The sequence below is a fragment of the Typopeltis vanoorti genome, chromosome 21 (assembly GCF_054136105.1).
Source record: "Typopeltis vanoorti isolate ZY-2024b chromosome 21, IOZ_Tvanoo_1.0, whole genome shotgun sequence".
NCBI classification, from domain to species: domain Eukaryota; kingdom Metazoa; phylum Arthropoda; class Arachnida; order Uropygi; family Thelyphonidae; genus Typopeltis; species Typopeltis vanoorti.
In genome coordinates, this window is record NC_143569.1 from 66926651 (window position 1) to 66944197 (window position 17547).

Below are 17547 nucleotides of genomic sequence, written 5' to 3' on the forward strand. Positions count from 1 at the left end.
AAGTGCAGAATATAATGTACTACAGGGTAACATTACAAGGTTTTTTGGATTATTTAATCAACCACCTCCTTTGGCATATTTGGAACATGCCTCAGTTTTCCAAGCTTCATAAGTTTGAAAAGTCTTCATATTCAAGTAGGTAAATTTTCTGCCACTGTGATATTGACTTTTTTTTTTTCCCAGCTTGTGGAATTTGATACTTACTTTCAATATGGTATTTCATATTCTCTTCTATTTATAGGACTGACTTGAGGTTGCAGAATGGTTTCACACCTGATTCAAGAAGAAAACGGTGCACCCTTGATTCTGGCTATAACACATCAGATGGAGGAGACAAAAGAAGGTCTCAGGAAATACAAGAGGTCTGTTGATTAAAAAAAAAAAAAAATTATCAGTCATTGTTGCAAAGTTACAAAATTCAATTAAATATTTCTGTGGGGGGGATGTAATTAAATACAGATTTAAAACTACGAATGGCATTCACACGTGATTAAAATTTGTTGTGATTTTTAATTTGATTATTTGCTATTTTTGACATTCTCTTTACATATAAAATAGAAAAGATTTAATAACGAATGAATAATTTTAGCTAAGACTTATTTAGTCCGGAACTCGGAGGGGGGTGCAGGGGCATACCCCCCTCCTAGTATGATATAAATGTAGCAAAATAATTTTTATTATTTGACACCTCCAGAGATCCAAAGACTCGTCGAGGGAGGGCACCTGCTCTACAACTGTCTCCACCACCCAATCCACCAACTGACCACTGCCATCTACTGCCGACCACCACTACTACTAGTACTTCCAGAGATGATCACAAACATCCATGCCCACGGTGGGATTCGAACCTGCAGCCTTTTGGCTGGAGAGTGGATATGCTAACCACTTGGCCAACCATGCCGGCCATAAGATAGATAAAAGAATGACTAGAGATAGGAACATTGAACTGGTAATATCATTCATATACATTGGAAATTTTCAAGATGGAAGATTAAGTTGGAAATAGCAAGAATCGTTCTAACAAAAGAAATTAAATAAAAAGAACATTAATTATTATTTAAGATAAGTAAAGAGAAATAAGGATTTATAAAAAAATATTTGAGTGTATTCTTATATGGTTGAGACTTGGACTATTTATAACAGAAGATCGAAAATGTTTTGATGCATGTGAAATGTATTTTTGGTGAGTATTACTAGGAGTAAATTGGTGGGAAAGAAAATAGAGGAAGTCTTCCTTGAAATAAAAGAACTGAGTATTGAACAATAATAGGAAGGAAGAAATTCCCAGGACATGTATGGAGACATAACAAATGGATTGTAAGCATGGAAGCAACGACATTGTGGAACAGAAGAAAATGACCAAAATATGCAGTGTTAAAGGATGTACTGCATATTTTGGTCATTTTCTTCTATTTATAAGCTAATAAAGAGACAAGCCAGAAATAGTAAGACTTTGAAGAAGGAACTTGCCATAGTGATGGGGACTATGCCTGAAATTGAGAATAAATAGAGAATTTGTTGAGTAGTGATACTTAGCATGTCAAAGGTTTGCATTTCTTTAGCTCAGACATGGTATCTGGTTCAACAGTACACACAATGATAAAATTATGTATTAGTGATATTAAAACATCATATATTTTGGAAAAACTCATTTGATTTTCCCTGATTTAAAAAAAAAAAAAAAAAAAAAACCTGCATCACTAGTTCGACAAAAAGTGTAAGGTATGCAGCAATCAGTCAACTATTCAAGGATAGGGCAGTAATGCAAGTGATGTATACTTTATTGCTGAAATCCATTCAAATAGGCTCAAAAGATGTATGCGACAAATATACAATACTTGAGTGGGAGGGGAAAATACCATTTATGATTCTGTAATTATTGAATCACTGAGGACAGACTGAGTTACTTTCATTCTGAAATATTTTGTTTTAAGATTAATAATAAAATAATTATGTCGCTTAATAGTTATCAATATATTAAGAGTAGCTATCTTAATGATTAGCCGACCTTGAAGTAGAAAAAGACATCAAAGGCTTGAAATGTGGAAAGGCAGCAGGAGTAGATGATATTCGACCAGAAATGCTGAAGTATGGTGATATAAAAGTCTTACAGTGGCTGCACTGCATAGTTCAGAAGACCTGGACAGAGGGGCAAATTCCTGATGATTAGAGTAGAGCTCTCATAGTATCTATATATAAAAAGGGAGGGAAATGAATGTGAGAATCCCCTCTGTGTTCCTGATAAGATTTATGCCAGTATACTTGAGAAACAGTTGAGAAGAATTGTGGAAGAAAAGCTTGGTGAAGAACAAGCTGGATTCAGGCCAAATAGAGGCTGTCAGGATCAGATCTTCACTTTACGACAAATAGTGGAGAAATCATGGGAATATAACAGAGATCTGTATTTAAGTTTTCTCAATCTGGGAAAGGCATATGACAAGGTGCCAAGAGAGAAGCTATTCAGTACGCTACAGTTATATAGGTACAATGGGACATTATATCAAGCAATACTTAGTCTGTATTTGAGTTGTAATTCTGTAGTTAGAATTGAAGGAAGTACAGGAAGATGGTTTAATGTTAAATCTGGAGTGAGACAAGGATGTACATTATTCCCTCTGTTATTCATTATCTATATGGATCACATTATGAAGGAAAGTGGTATTAAATATGATATCAAAATTGGAGATGTTAACATCAGCTCTTTGTTTTATGCGGACAATGTTATACTTCTAAATAAATCCGCTGCAAGATTCCCTGACTAAATTGAATAACTGTTGTAATAGATATGGTATGAAGGTCAGCATTAAAAAGACAAAGACAATGAAAATAGGCAGAATCGTTGAAAATGTCAACTGCGTTCTGAACGGAGAACCTGTGGAACAAGTAAAACATTTCAGCTACTTAGGCACAATTTTTAGTGAAAATGGTAAATTAAATATGGAAATAGACAACAGAATCAACAAAGCTGGTATGGTAGGAAATCAATTGAATAAATTCATATGGAATAAGAGAGAAATTAGTCGGAACACTAAATTAACTGTATACAAGACAGTGTTCAAACTAGTTTTAACTTATGGATCTGAGAGCTGGGTCAGAAGTAAAACACTTGACCAAAGACTAGAGACTGCAGATATGAGAGTCCTGAGAAAGATTAGAGGCATGAACATCAGTGACAATATCATATTAAAAATGAGGATATTAGGAAAGAACTTGATATTGTCAGCATCCAGGAATGCGTTAGCTGAGCTAATCTCAGGTGGTATGGTCACTTAAACAGAATGGGCAAGGAAAGATTAGCCAAACAAGTGTTCTCTGCCAGGTTGGCAGGAAAAAGAACCAGAGGAAGACCAAGATATAGGTGGATTGATACTGTAAATGTGCCTTAGACGATAGAAATAGAAGATCTGATGATGTTGGAGACTTGATAAGTAACAGACTGATTTGGAGGAATATTGTAGATAGGAAGTTAGTAATGATGTAAATTTTTCCTGTAGTAGTATCATATCCTATACACCTCTTGAGGGTACATGGCAGGAATTTGATGATGATCTTAATGATTTTCTATACAGGCCATCGCAGCAAGTTCTCTATTCTGTAGGTTGGGATCAGAAGAAAGAATACAGGAAGAAATTTTTGCAGAGTTAGATTTAGTAGCATTGAAGTGGACTAAATTATGTGTATTCCCTTAAGGAATAATTGTAATCATTATAAAAACTTTTCTTATGAGCTTTGAAAAATTTATTATTACATGACACCTCCAAGGAATCCAGAGACTCATCGAGGGAAGGCACCTACTCTACAACTCTGTCTCCACCAACCACAACTACCTTCATCATCTACACCAACACTGTCTACTGCTGATCATCACCACTATTATTTTCAGATAATTGCAAACATCCATGTCCATGGCAAGATTCGAACCTGCAGCCTTTTGGCTGGAGAGTGGATACACTACCCACTGGGCCAATCAGGCCGGCATGAATATCTTTATCCTCAAATCTCTCACTCACTCACAATGGCTGGAGAGCAAATTAGCAGTCCATTGCTAAGAAAAACTGTATATAGTACACAAGATCATGCTCGCATGAATGTTTTCAACAATACTGACATCCAGAACTGTTTCAAATGTCAGCAATACATTTGCAATTAATTTATAGCTGCTTCTTGTAGTGTGTGTGTGTTTATTTTTTCTCCCTCTCTTTTCATGTTATGCACCCAATGAAGTTGTCTAAGAAAACAAAATTAATTGTGCTCTCAAATAATTGGTAGTATTTTTTTTACTTTGGTATCTCTTGGCTTATAGTCATTAATTTTTTTTTTTTAAATCATGTCATATAGCCAAGTAAATCCATTGCATTAAATTTATATAAAGGCTTGTTCAGATGATCTACATGACCCTCTTTTGTCTTGTGCCTTGATGGCAACCAAATTCTGTAATAATATTCCGTAAGGTATGAAACTCGCTAATTCCATTGATACAGAATTAGCAAGTTTCATTTCTTGTTAAAAGCTACTGGCAATGAATTGTCTCACATTTCCTCCTTTATATATATATATAAAACTTGGCCATTGTGTTATATGAAAGATGTTAATTTCAACCAAGATGTTGACAAAAAGTTTAGGGTGTTTACATAGAAGACTGACTTATGCAGTAATGGAAAAGCTCTAATGGGCTTGGTGATTCCCTTATCATTCTCAAGTATAATCTACCTTGAACTGGAATTTGCAGTTTTATTTCTCTAAATCTAATGCTACTGTTTCTCTTGTGCAAGAGTGGGGACTACTTCCAATGTGCAAGAGGTAAAATACTTCTTGCACATTGGAAGTAGTTCCCATTTTATAGCAGTTGCTTCTTTGATCGAATGCTGTTGGAAATTTTTGACTACAGGAGGTGTTTGGGAAGTGTTTTTTCTGGAAGTGTGAAACCTGATATTCATGTGAATTGAACAGTAACCATTATTTTCAGAATAGTGATTTTAGTGAATTGTGTTTTATGGACCAGTCAGTTTTTTTATCACCTGCTATTCATTTAATAAGTTGCAATTAACTGTCTGGTGATTGTGCTTGCATTTAATCAAATACAAACTATTGATGACAGTGAAACTGCCTTAAGTTTGCATACAGAATCCCTTCATGACTAGGGATATACAATGATACCTTAAGGTGAAATCGACTCTCTAGGTGCCATTAGCCTGTTTGTGAAGATATTTCATGTGCAAAATGGATTATAGCAGTGTTTCCTAATACTGTCACTAAAGCTACAGTAATGTTGCAAGGCCATTCCTTCAGTAACAGATTCCTTTTCAAGTATACTCTTTTCTATAGATTATGAAAAGAGACCTTCATTTCCTTAAATGCTTGAAGACCACATGTTTTGCAGTTTTAAGAGGTTTGTATTTTTGAGAACCAGCAACTTTATCGGTGCTGTATGGTCACTCCATATCTCAGTGATGTGCCACACGAATTCTTTACAAGTGTCCTATTGTGTGCTTTCTTGAGTTCGACCCCCCCCCCCCCAGACCAGTCACTTTAGACACACCATTCATCTGTCTATTGAGGTTACAGCTTTCTTCTGTCAGTGCTCTTAGAGTGAAATATATATCTCATCTCATCTCATCTTCCTTTTTCCCTCTTTTACCTTGCATGGTCGAGGGTTTATTAGTCATCACACCTCAAGCCGTTCACAGGATAAGGTGGTCAGTCCTATGCCCCGGTGTACCCTATGTCCGTAGTGTTGAGTTCTCAAGGCCAGTTTGCCTGCTTTGCGGGATGAAAAACCCCAGGATAAACTGGGGGGAAAACCCTGTTGTCCACTCCCAAGACCGGCTAACTTGGCTATGGCTGAGGAAGATCCTTCAGCTCCTCACGTCACCTACTAGAATCGAACCTAGGACACTCCTTCCCCAGGCATATGGTTGTGAAGCGCACAGCCACTAGGCTAACTGGCAGACTTTGAAATATATATATATATAGGAGTATTTAATAATTTCTAGTTTTCTTTTATATGTGCAGAACCATTATTTAAAAACTATATTGTGTTTACCCTGCATGTTAATATTAAATGCCGAGAAACATTGGATAGTTTTACTAGTCATATAATAATTTTATAAAATGTTACTTCAAATGAAATCTAAATATTTTTTTATTAAGTATTTACAATTTTTACTGTAATAAGTACATAAATTCAATTGCATTTAAGATAAAAATTAGTTCTGAAATTTGGAAACCTGACAGCTTTTTACTAGTTTTCAAACAGTAAGTTGCCACCTACCAGTAGAAACGAATGAACCCTACTAAGGGTGGTGGGAGACCTCAATGCTTGAACCTTAACATACACATTGTGTGATATACACACTATTTTGTATATATGCAATGGAATCTTTTGACACTTTTGTGTTCTAGGTGAAAACTTGAACTTCAAATGCATGAAATATTTATCATTTCACTTACATAACTACAACAAGAGGTTATAGCCATATTAAGTTAAATATGTAAAACATACCTGAATTTCTACTAAAAAATTCAAATAACATAATTGGGGCCCTTTGCATACTGAAGAGCTATAAATGTTTGGTAAATTTCCATGGAATTCTCAGTGGTTTCATTCATAATTTGTGTTATGAAGGGATTATATAATTCATGTAATAATTTATATCAATATTCATTTAACACTAAATTAATCTATTTATTTAAAATGGAGAGAAAAAATTCTGGAAAGTTAAGTTCTATTGTGATACGAGACACTATTTTTTCAGAAAGTTGTTTTGACAAATTAAAGTTTAATTAGTGTTTAATATTCCAGCTGCATAACATAAAATGTTCTATTTAACAGCTCAATAGTGATCTTGAAGAAACACAAAAATTGGCTCTTCGGACAGCAGAGTTAATAAAGCATCAGAGGCAAGAGCGAGGTAGAGATCGTGGTTCCAACAGTTCTGATACAACTCTTATTTACAGTACTAGCAGCAGTGGTAGCAGCAGCTGCTGCAGTACCTTTCAGTCATCTGTAGACCATATTAATGGATCTTCGATTTTGCTTCCTAATGGGCCACAAGTGAGTTAAGATTTAAAAAAAAAAAATCAGTTTAGCAAGTAAATTACTATGATGTTTGCAAAAGCAGAAATATGTGCTGTATTTTATGTAATTTATATTTCTTAATTCCTTATTTTTTATGCATCCCTTGAAGATTATATATAACCTAAGGAGATATTTTCTCTTATTTAATGATTTCTTTATAAGGAGTATTCCTTATTTTTATTTCTTATTTTATATTCATTAAATTCACATTAGTGAATTTAATTAATACAATGAATTACATAATCACTTACTAATTAATGTCATGATAGAATAAAAATCTTGATCTCCACAAGCCTTTAGCTTATGTGGAATTCAAGGTTAAAACATTTTTAGATTACACTGTGTGAAATTTTGCTCTTTTTGCAAGAGCTTTCTAAAGTGTGACCTGCAGCCCACTGGTGCTAGTCCCCAGAAAATATAAAAATTTCAATATGGCTTGCGAACTATTGATTGAGAATCAAGCTTCATATGATAAAAATAAATAAAGTTGAATAATGTAGGCCTACATGCATAGAAAATACTTTTAGCATACTGTTTGAAACGTAATGCAGCCTGTCTTTGTGTGCGTTGAAATGTTGAGAAATTCAAGTAACTGTTCTTAACACGGTTGTAGTCTCAATTTATTGAAATGAACAAAGAAAAATTAATTTGCTCTGATAACACTGCACTCACTACTAAATTCAACCGCATACAAAACACCTTTTTAGCCAATAGCTATCACCTCCAACTCCATCCAGATACAAAATACTAACCTCCTCTCCATCCAAACAAGGATTATAACAAATCCATCACTATTCCATTTATCTGAAGCACTTCTGAAAAGATACCCTCAGATATATGGGGCATCTTATCACATAGAAAGTTTAGTATTCTTTATCTGCTCTCCTAAGGACCAGCCGCAGCTTCTAGATTTACCTTGAAGTAAATTGGTTGCAACTGTGGGGTCTACCGGGTACACCACAGTTGCAACCTTTGTTACTATGGCCAAACAGGCAGGACAGCCAATATTGTGATATCAGAACCCAAAGACTACATCTGTTTTTCACCACTATGTCTACTCAGGTTTAGCAGACTATGCACTTGGATACCTGCCACAGGATCAACTGGGAAAAAGCCACCTTACTCTTTGTTGAAGCAAATTTACATTTGAGAGGCTTTTCCTTGAATTTGCTTCTGTTGTGAACGCTCCTAACCTGAACAAATGTGGTTGCATCAAACTGCCTCTCATATGGAGAAACTCATCTGGAGATAATCAGACCAATCCCCAAGAATTCTCATTCAAAGGCAATAGGTTAAATAATTTTAAGACTATAATCCTCCCTTTAATATTTCCTGGTTTTGGTCAGTTATTGAAATAGTGCCTGCATGCACATGTTGATACATGTGTATTATCCCTTGAAGATGCCAATTTAACGTTGGCGAACTATTAGAAATAATTGTATTTTTAGCACTGGCATCACGTGCCCATTTAGGTTGGGTGTCCTGTCGTGTGGTACTTCTATGCAACCTCCACTACAAAATTCACATCAGTTTTGACCGTATGATTACATTTTTATTGATGCATGAAAGTTTTAAGAGTGCATAAGGCATCAGTGCTCATCTTAATTGGTCCAATTCAATTAATTGTACGATAACTTTGAATACGTTATCAATTAATATAATTTTAAATATGGAAAGCGTAAAGGTCAAATGAACAATAGTTATGCTTCACACGTGCCATTTGTGAGAAGCACAAAGGGTTTGTGTCGTGGTGAGATTAGATTATCATTGGCAAATACTATAGTGAGACACAGATAATTTTAATTTTGATAAAATTTTTAAATACAGTCATATAATATCCACAGAAATTGGAAAAGTAATCACTTGTGAAATTATTTTTCTGAATGGAAATAAAGAAAGGCTGAAATAACTCATTTTACTTATTTATACACAAGTCCCATCCTCCTTCAACTATAATCATACAACACAAAAGCTCTGACAGAAAACAGGACATTCAATAGATTGTCAACATTGTTTCCCATTGTAAATATGGGCAAAAAAGTTATAAATTATTTATAGAAAATAATATATTACAAACTTGTGTATGTCGGTGTCCTAAACACATCATTTCACACTTCAAACACGGAAAACAGATAAAACTCGGAAAACAAAAAAGCAACTCATGACAATGTTCAATGGATTGATTGATACAATAACTAATCACAGCCACTGATTTCTGGGTGCTATTGTCTCAGTGCACACCTTGCCTTCTGAGTGGTTTAAAACCACTGGAACACTAAGATTTTGACCCACTGTGCCATCTGTATGTCTGCTCAAAGGCGTCGGTATTTGTGACCTCACACCTGAACTATTAGTGTGATGCAATGTTTACACGTCAAAGTGTCCTCTTCATGAAACATTAGTATATTGTGTTTACTTTTAGGAATCACACAAAGCCAGGAAACAATTAGGGGAGTCTTTAATATGAATAAATGCAAAAATATAATATCAGTGATATTCTATGGGTGTGCACCTCACACCCTGAATATACTCTTGATTTTTAGTTATTATACCACCTATGTTGTTAATTTCCTTAAACATTATATGCAAGTTAAATGATAATTACTGTATCATTTCTCATTGCAATAGAATTGGCAGTTGAAAATTATTTAACAACATGAGGGCATTATTTTATCTCTTAATAGCTGTTAACTCTTTACAAATAGTAAATCTTTCAAAGTACTGAATACTAGAGTGGGTGTATTTAAGGTCTCCCAAAACATATTTCTCTTCATTATAGAAGAGAGCAGTCAGTTCAGGTTCACTAATGACAGTACTCATCAATTCTTTTGCATAGAGGTTTAATTTCAACAGCTGTTGCCATAGTTGTGTTCATAAGAATTAGCATTGTTAATTTCTTCCTTCTCAGAAAATGTTCACTACTCCTTCAGTTTCATTCCAAATTCACCCAAGAAATTGTTCTTACTCTTCATTTTTTACTTCTACCGTATATTTGAAATTTTCTCTTATGTATTTTTTGAATGATAGCCAACAGGTCTTCAGATATACAGTAGATTCAGTTTAATGGGACTAGAACATTTTGGCCCCATTAAGTGCTGCCCCAATTATGGGAAGTTTCATTTTAATAGTTAAAAAGATAAACTAACATTTCATTGAGCAATAAATCATTTATTCAAATTAATTATAACAGCAAAATATTTACATATGTCAGTTCCACTTGTCAGTATCAACAAAAACAATGACCTATTGTCCTTCAATGTAATCCTATTTAAAAGCATCATTATCCCGGCTTCTTAGCTAGCTCCTCTGATTTTTTTTAACTTTGGACCAATGACTTGCACTCCTTGTCTAATTATAATGGAGGACCACTGATTTAGGATATCCTCAATGTCAGGATCCTTCCCTTCATATTTCTGTTTTTGGGATGTTCCCCATTTTCCATGTCATGTCCATTCTTCTTGCAGTTGATCTTGTTGTATCAAGCATGCAATCATAGATTTTGTTACTCCAGATATCTCTGCCACATGACTGATGTTGGGCAAATGGTCTTCGATTTGGTCTAGTTAGGCAATATTTTTGGCTAGTGACAAATCTTTGTGGCATCTTGGTAAGGGTAAAAATTTTTATAAAAATTAAAAAAAAAAAAAATAACAGAGCACTGAAAAATCTCTACAGTTTTCTGATTAGGCATTGGCTTAGCATGAAGTGCATGCAATTGACACTATGTTAGAAACCCTTCTCCCTTAGAAGGAATATGTTATAACAGCTTGAGTCAGTGAGAAGAGTGAGGAGTCATTTACCTGCATTACCTAAAGCACATGTGGAACGAAGCTGACTAGTCATAAGCTGTAGTTTAGCACTGTATGACTTTTACTCTCATTCTGCCAGTAATCCTTAAACTGCTCATCATTTACAAGTGATTATGTCAGAGGAATAATCTAAAGTGCTGCAATCTCTTGTCTCAAATAAGCAAAGAAAACTGACAATTTTCTCTATTTTGATTTGTCCCAAATAACTGGCTGCCCCACTTAACCAGTGGCCCAATTAACCAGATTCTACTGTATTAACAGGTTTCTAGAACCTCTCTTCTGCTTTGTCTATTTGTGATGCTCATATGCTATAATTTGAACAGCATTCTCATGTATGGAATTATCATTAAAAAAAAGTCAAATATTAGTAGTATATCAGCTGTTCAAAATATCTGGATTTAATAAAGATAATTATTTTAATTCAGATAATTCTTTGTACCATTTCTGATAATATTAGGATTTATTTTTAAAAGCTGAAATATCATTTGAATAATTTACTGTATAATATAATATTTCAACATCCCGACTTCCAGCAAAAAACCATATCTAGAAGATACAGTGGTGATTCTCATCCCCGTGAATGCCCTAATCAAGATGAGCATGCTGTTTTAATGCATAAAGATCGGTGGGAACATCAAAAACTGGAAAAACCTCTAGATAACAGGTATTAATTTAGATTTCTATTTTGTAAATCAGATTTATATTGCTTGGCTGCTTTGAATTATGAAGGTAGTGAGCTGTCCTGTTTGAATAGTCAAGAAAAGTTAATGGAAAAGAAAATTCTGATCATTTTCACAGTTTATATAGCCTATTTTGAATATAGGAAAGTAGCTGACATGACAGTTTATTTAATGGTATTAATTTACAGTTATAAGAAAATAACTATTTATTTCACTTATTTGCTAATATTTTTTCTGGTATTATGTCCAGCATCTTCAGAGCATACAGTTTGTCACAATACATGAAACTGCAACAACACATCCCATTCCATTTCCTACCTGCATTAACCCATCCGTATCTTGTTCTTTCTGTGATTTTCATTTTACAGCAATTGTTTCAAACAGCTGTTTTTCTAATATTTCATCTTCTACTTTTTAAGTGACTATATCATCTAAGATAGTATAGTCAAAAATTAAAAATTGATTAGCAAGCTTAAGTTTTATGGAGCATACCCTTCATTTCAGTCCCTCAATAAAGTTTGTTAGTAGAAGAAAATACGAGAAATCATGCCTTTAAAATCCTTGTTCTGTTGTATTTTAATTACCAACTGAATTTGAAACATTTTCTCGAACATTTTGTAATTTTTTTTTTTTTTAAGCCAATATTTAGTCACAGTAAACATTTAAAATAAGTTACCTTGATGGACCTGTTGTTTCATTCTGGGTGTCTCCATGAATTCTGGTCACAAAGTTTCCAACAATGGCAATCTTGGCCATTCTTCTCCACTTGTTTCCTATCACTCTGGTTAGAGGTCTTCCCATCTAGTTGGAAGTCTACCGTGTTTTCTCTTGGTTGATCTTGGATACCAGTTTGTGACATGGTAGGTCCACCTGTTGTCGTTGAGTCTTGCAATATAACCTGCCCACTGTGCCTTGTTGTCATATATGGTTTTTACTACTTCTTTTAGGGAAGTGGCACTCCCATGGTCCTCCTAGCTGGATCTATCCTCTTCTTCCACTCACTTTAATCTTTCTTATAAGGCCTTATCAGCTAACTCTTTATTTTATGACCCTTAATCTATACAGTACTGAGGGCCCTGGGGTCTTTCCATTTCTGGCCTTATAACCATGTCTCCTCTATAAACCTCTACAATAATCTACTCTTTCCCCTTCAATATACCCTATTCTTCCTATGGGTTTAAATTTGGAAGAAGGCTAGTTCAGAAGCCTTAAGGTAGTAGCCCTACCACTGAACTATCCATCGTCAGGCTAGTCACCTGACATGGAGAACATAATTCTACTTTTAAGCTGACAGAAAAAAGTAATCGGAATGAATCTATGGAAAAGGTAAAACGAAAATGGAAATGACAAAATATAATACATATAGCAAACTGGAATGTAACAGGATAGCATATAAAGAAATAGAATGAAACCAAATATTAAATGAAAGAAATTTTAAAATAGCAGTAATCACTGAAACAAAAAAGAAATTAAAAGGAACCATGAGAACCAAAAATTTTAATGTGATATACAGTGGAGTTGACAGAGACCAAAGAGCACAAGCAGGAGTCATGATTTGGATTCATAACTCCCTTTCAAAACAGTTAAAACATTATAAATTATGGAATGAAAGAATAATAGACGCTAGAATAAAAATAGATACAGGTTATTTAACAATAATTGGTTTATATTCCCCAGAAGAAGGAAGAGAACAGGATAATACTGAATTTTATAATCAGTTACAAAATATATATAATAAAATAAATAGAAATGATTATGTAATTTTAGCAGGAGACTTAAATGCAAGAATTGGAAACACAGAAATTAATAATATAGGAATATATGGAGAACATACTCTAAACGGGAATGGTAAAAAATTGATTGACTTTGTAGTTTATAATAACCTAAAAATAATGAATTCTTTCTATAAACATAAAGACATACATAAATGAACTTTGGCAGCAAGAGGATGGAAATCAATATTAGATTATTTTATCTTAAATGAAAAGACATCAAAGTTTTCGTTAGATGTTAGAGTTCACAGAGGATATGAAATAAGTAGTGACCACTTCCTCATTAAAATATTAAAATAAAATTAAGATTACCATCTAAATGACAAGTAACAAGAACATAAACAAAATTGAAAACATTAGTTTATAAAACTAGACTATTAAATGACACAAATATACGATGGCTATATGAACAAAGAATTAGCCAGTATCTAGATAAAATAAAACAAAATGAAGAAATAGAAGTAGAATGGCTTAATATAAAAACGATACTAAATGCAGCAGCAAATGAAAGCTTATAAAATTAAGATTACCATCTAAATGACAAGTAACAAGAACATAAAGAAAATTGAAAACATTTGTTTATAAAACTAGACTATTAAATGACACAAATATACGATGGCTATATGAACAAAGAATTAGCCAATATCTAGATAAAATAAAACAAAATGAAGAAATAGAAGTAGAATGGCTTAATATAAAAACGATACTAAATGCAGCAGCAAATGAAAGCTTAGGAAAGAGCAAAAAATTCAATAAAAGAAAAAAACTGAAGATATGGGATAATACAATCAAAGAAATAATCAAAATGAAAAAAGAAGCCTATCATAAATTACTAATTATATGAAGAGCCATAGCTAAAAGAGAAGTCAGAAAAAGACAGAGAATCATGGAACAAATTTATTTCTAATTTAGAACATGATTTATATAAAATAAGACCCAATGTATATAAGATTTTGAAACACTTCAATGCTGATACCAAAGAAAACAAAATTAAATATCAAATTGAAATGAGAAGAATTTCTAAATTTCTGCACAGAATTGTGGACAGATAAATATTTTAAAAAAGTCAACTAGCAAACATTTAATGAAAAGGAAATAACTAAAGAAGAATTAGAAATCAGCCTGAAAGAAACAAGAAACAGAAATCACATGGAGAAGATAAGCTAGGTTCAGAAGTATATAAATATGCAGGAACAAGATTCAAAGAAAGACTCCTATTATTTTAAAATAAAATCTATACAACTGGTAACCCTCCAATAGAATGGAAAAAAGCAATTGTGATTCCTATTTTTAAAAAAGGTAGTAGAGATGACCCTAAAAACTATAGAGGTATAAGTATACTAAATTCCTGTTACAAAATATATAGCAGAATTTTAAATAGCAAACTAATGAAATATTCCGAAAACTTTATTTTAGAAGTACGGAATGGATTTAGAAAAGGACGATCAGGTATAGACCTGGCCTTTTGCCTAAAATTAATAATAGAGAAAAGAAGAGAATACAATTTGGAAACACATATTGCATTTATTGACTTTGAAAAAGCATTTGACAAAGTTAAAAGAAGTATTTTATTTAACAGATTAAATGAAAGACAAATACCAAATAGTACCCTAAAAGCTGTCACAAGTATATATGAAAATAATCAAATACAAATAAGATTAAATCATGAGCTATCATATACAAGAGATAAACCAAGGGGTTCGACAGGGATGTCCCCTCTCAGCAACTCTTTTTAATATTTACTTAAATGGAATAAAAATTTCCATCAAGGTATTAAACTTTCTCCTACTATGAACTTAAACACACTTCTTTTTGCCGATGACCAGATAATAATTACAAATTCTGAAGATAACTTACAGAAAGCTATTTTAGATCTAAATGAGATAGCCAAAGATTATGGTATAATAATATCAACAGAAAAAATCAAAAACTATGGCCTTCAAAGGACAAGATCCAGTAATTACTAAAATAGTAATAGATAATAAGATCTTAGAGCAGGTGAATTCATTTAACTACCTAGGATGTATGATCACATATGAAAAAGATATAAACCTAAAAATTGCAAAATATTTAAAAGTAACTTTATATTAACTCTATATTTAAACCGAACCTAGTTCAAAAATAAACCAGACTTAAAGTATACAATACGTTAGCCCAAACAGTCTTATTGTATGGAAGTGAAATGTGGACAATAAAACAAAAAGACAAACAAAGATTAACAACAGCAGAAACGAAGTTTATGAGAAAAACTGCAAAGTATACTCTATTTGATCACAAAAGAAACGAAGAAATTATGAAAGAATTAAACCAAGAATCAGTAATAGAAAAAATTAAAAAATATAAACATAAATGGATGGAACACGTTCAAAGAATGAAAATAGAAAGACTACCAAACAAGCCTTAAAGTACGAGCCATTAGGAAAAAGAAAACCAGGACGTCCTCTTAAAAGATTCAATGATGACTTCTAAGGCTGGAACAGGCCATGCTAGGCCTAAATCCTTGATATATATGATGATGACTACTTCTTTTACTCTGGTTAATTTTCTGATAGTTGTATTTATGATGTAGTCTTTTTTACTTATCCCTAAGATTCTTCTTTCCATAGCATGCTGGGTGGTAAGTTATTTTTGTGTGGTGCTCCATGTTTTAGAGGCATAGGTGTTAAAGACGGGAGGATACATCTGTTGAATATGCTAGCTCTTATTCTGACATCTAGTTTAGGATCTGTGATTATGGATTTGATATGTTAAGGGAGGTCCTTGCAGCTCTTTTTCTTTTTGATATTTCTTCAGAAATATTGTTGTCCTTGTTTATTGTTTGACCAAGGTGTGTAGGATTCCACACCTTTCTTTAGCAACAAATTATTTAGTTGGATGGTGTGGGTTTGGCAGTATTTGTTTCTCATCCATATGGTTTTGTCAAGGTGAATTTTTAGTCCTATTTTATTACAGGCATCCATGCACTTGAAGCATTGTTTCAAATTTTGGAGGATCTTGAGCTGAGTATTATATTGCCTGCAAACATTAATATTTGGAGCAGTTCTCCATCAATGTTTATGCCACCTTTTATGATTTTCCTTGCAGTGTGCTTTCTGGAGGACATGTAAAAAAGTTTGGTGATATGACATCTTGTTATGCACCCTGATTTATAGTGATAGTTATAGGGTCATTGAATAAGGTTATTTATGTAGAGCTACCAGTGTTAATTTCTTAATTAGATTGATGTAGACTGGATCGATGCCTTGTTCCAGTAGTGCCTGTAAAACTGCGTTACCTTCTTGTGTGTGGAAGGCTTTTTAAAGTTGATAAATAGAAAGCAAATTTGAAAAAAGAGGGATTTGGTATTCTTTGCATTGTATGTGATCTATTGTAGAATAATCGTTTTTTGAATCCTGCGTGTTCTTTACTGTTATTTTCTTGAAGGGTAGTTTGATTCTGTTTGATATTATTTTTGTCATTAACTTATATATATATGTGATAGCAGACATATACGATGGTAATTCTTGATGTCTCTGTTGGCTTTTTTGAAGAGAAGAATTGTTTCTGACGTTCATTTTTGCAGCATTTTTGCTTCTTTTAGGTAGCACATAAATCTTGGCTAGAGCTTTATAAAGTTGTGGTCCTCCTTGTTGAATATCCTCAATTTTCATCTGATCGATGTCTGCAGCTGTATTGGGTTTTTCATGTTTTTGAGTGCATATTTTATTTCGTCTGGGAGCACTTCTGGTACATCGTACATATTATCAAGTTTTGGCTCAGGTAAAGGATATTTTGATGCAAAAAGGTCATTGTAGAAGTCTTGTACTATCTTTTCTATTTTTGTTCTGTTTGAGTGTCTTCCACCTTGACCTAGTAGTGCTGTTGGGATTGGTCTTTTCATAGTTAATTCTCTTTCAACTCTTTTTTTATACTCTTATTAAAACGAGTTAAATTTCTCAGCTAGAGAAATACCAATTATAGAGAAAATCAAAGTAAATTTTGATACATATTTTGGATGACTTTGTATTCTAAAAATTTTAAAACTAAGGTAATAAAAATTGAGATGATAGAATACTTAGAATCTGGAATATTATTATTCCAGTCATCAATATCATTATTTTCTGATCTCATTTTTGATATGGTTCTGCCATTGATGCCATCTCAATTTCAGATCTGTAAGTTCAAATTAGTTTTGAATACTGTCTTGTATACTGCTAGTCTGGTATTTT

General features: G+C 33.1%; 1 protein-coding gene across 5 annotated transcripts in view; it reads left to right on the forward strand.

The window, feature by feature from the left end:
- Positions 1-17547, forward strand: part of Lrch (Leucine-rich-repeats and calponin homology domain protein) — a 454905-nt gene that overhangs the window by 190994 nt on the left and 246364 nt on the right. For all 5 annotated transcript variants that reach the window (XM_090411096.1, XM_090411095.1, XM_090411098.1 and 2 more), the window contains exons 7-9: positions 242-362; positions 6833-7054; positions 11421-11551. In XM_090411096.1, coding sequence (XP_090267222.1) covers positions 242-362; positions 6833-7054; positions 11421-11551 — 474 coding nt within the window. The remainder of the gene's footprint in view (positions 1-241; positions 363-6832; positions 7055-11420; positions 11552-17547) is intronic.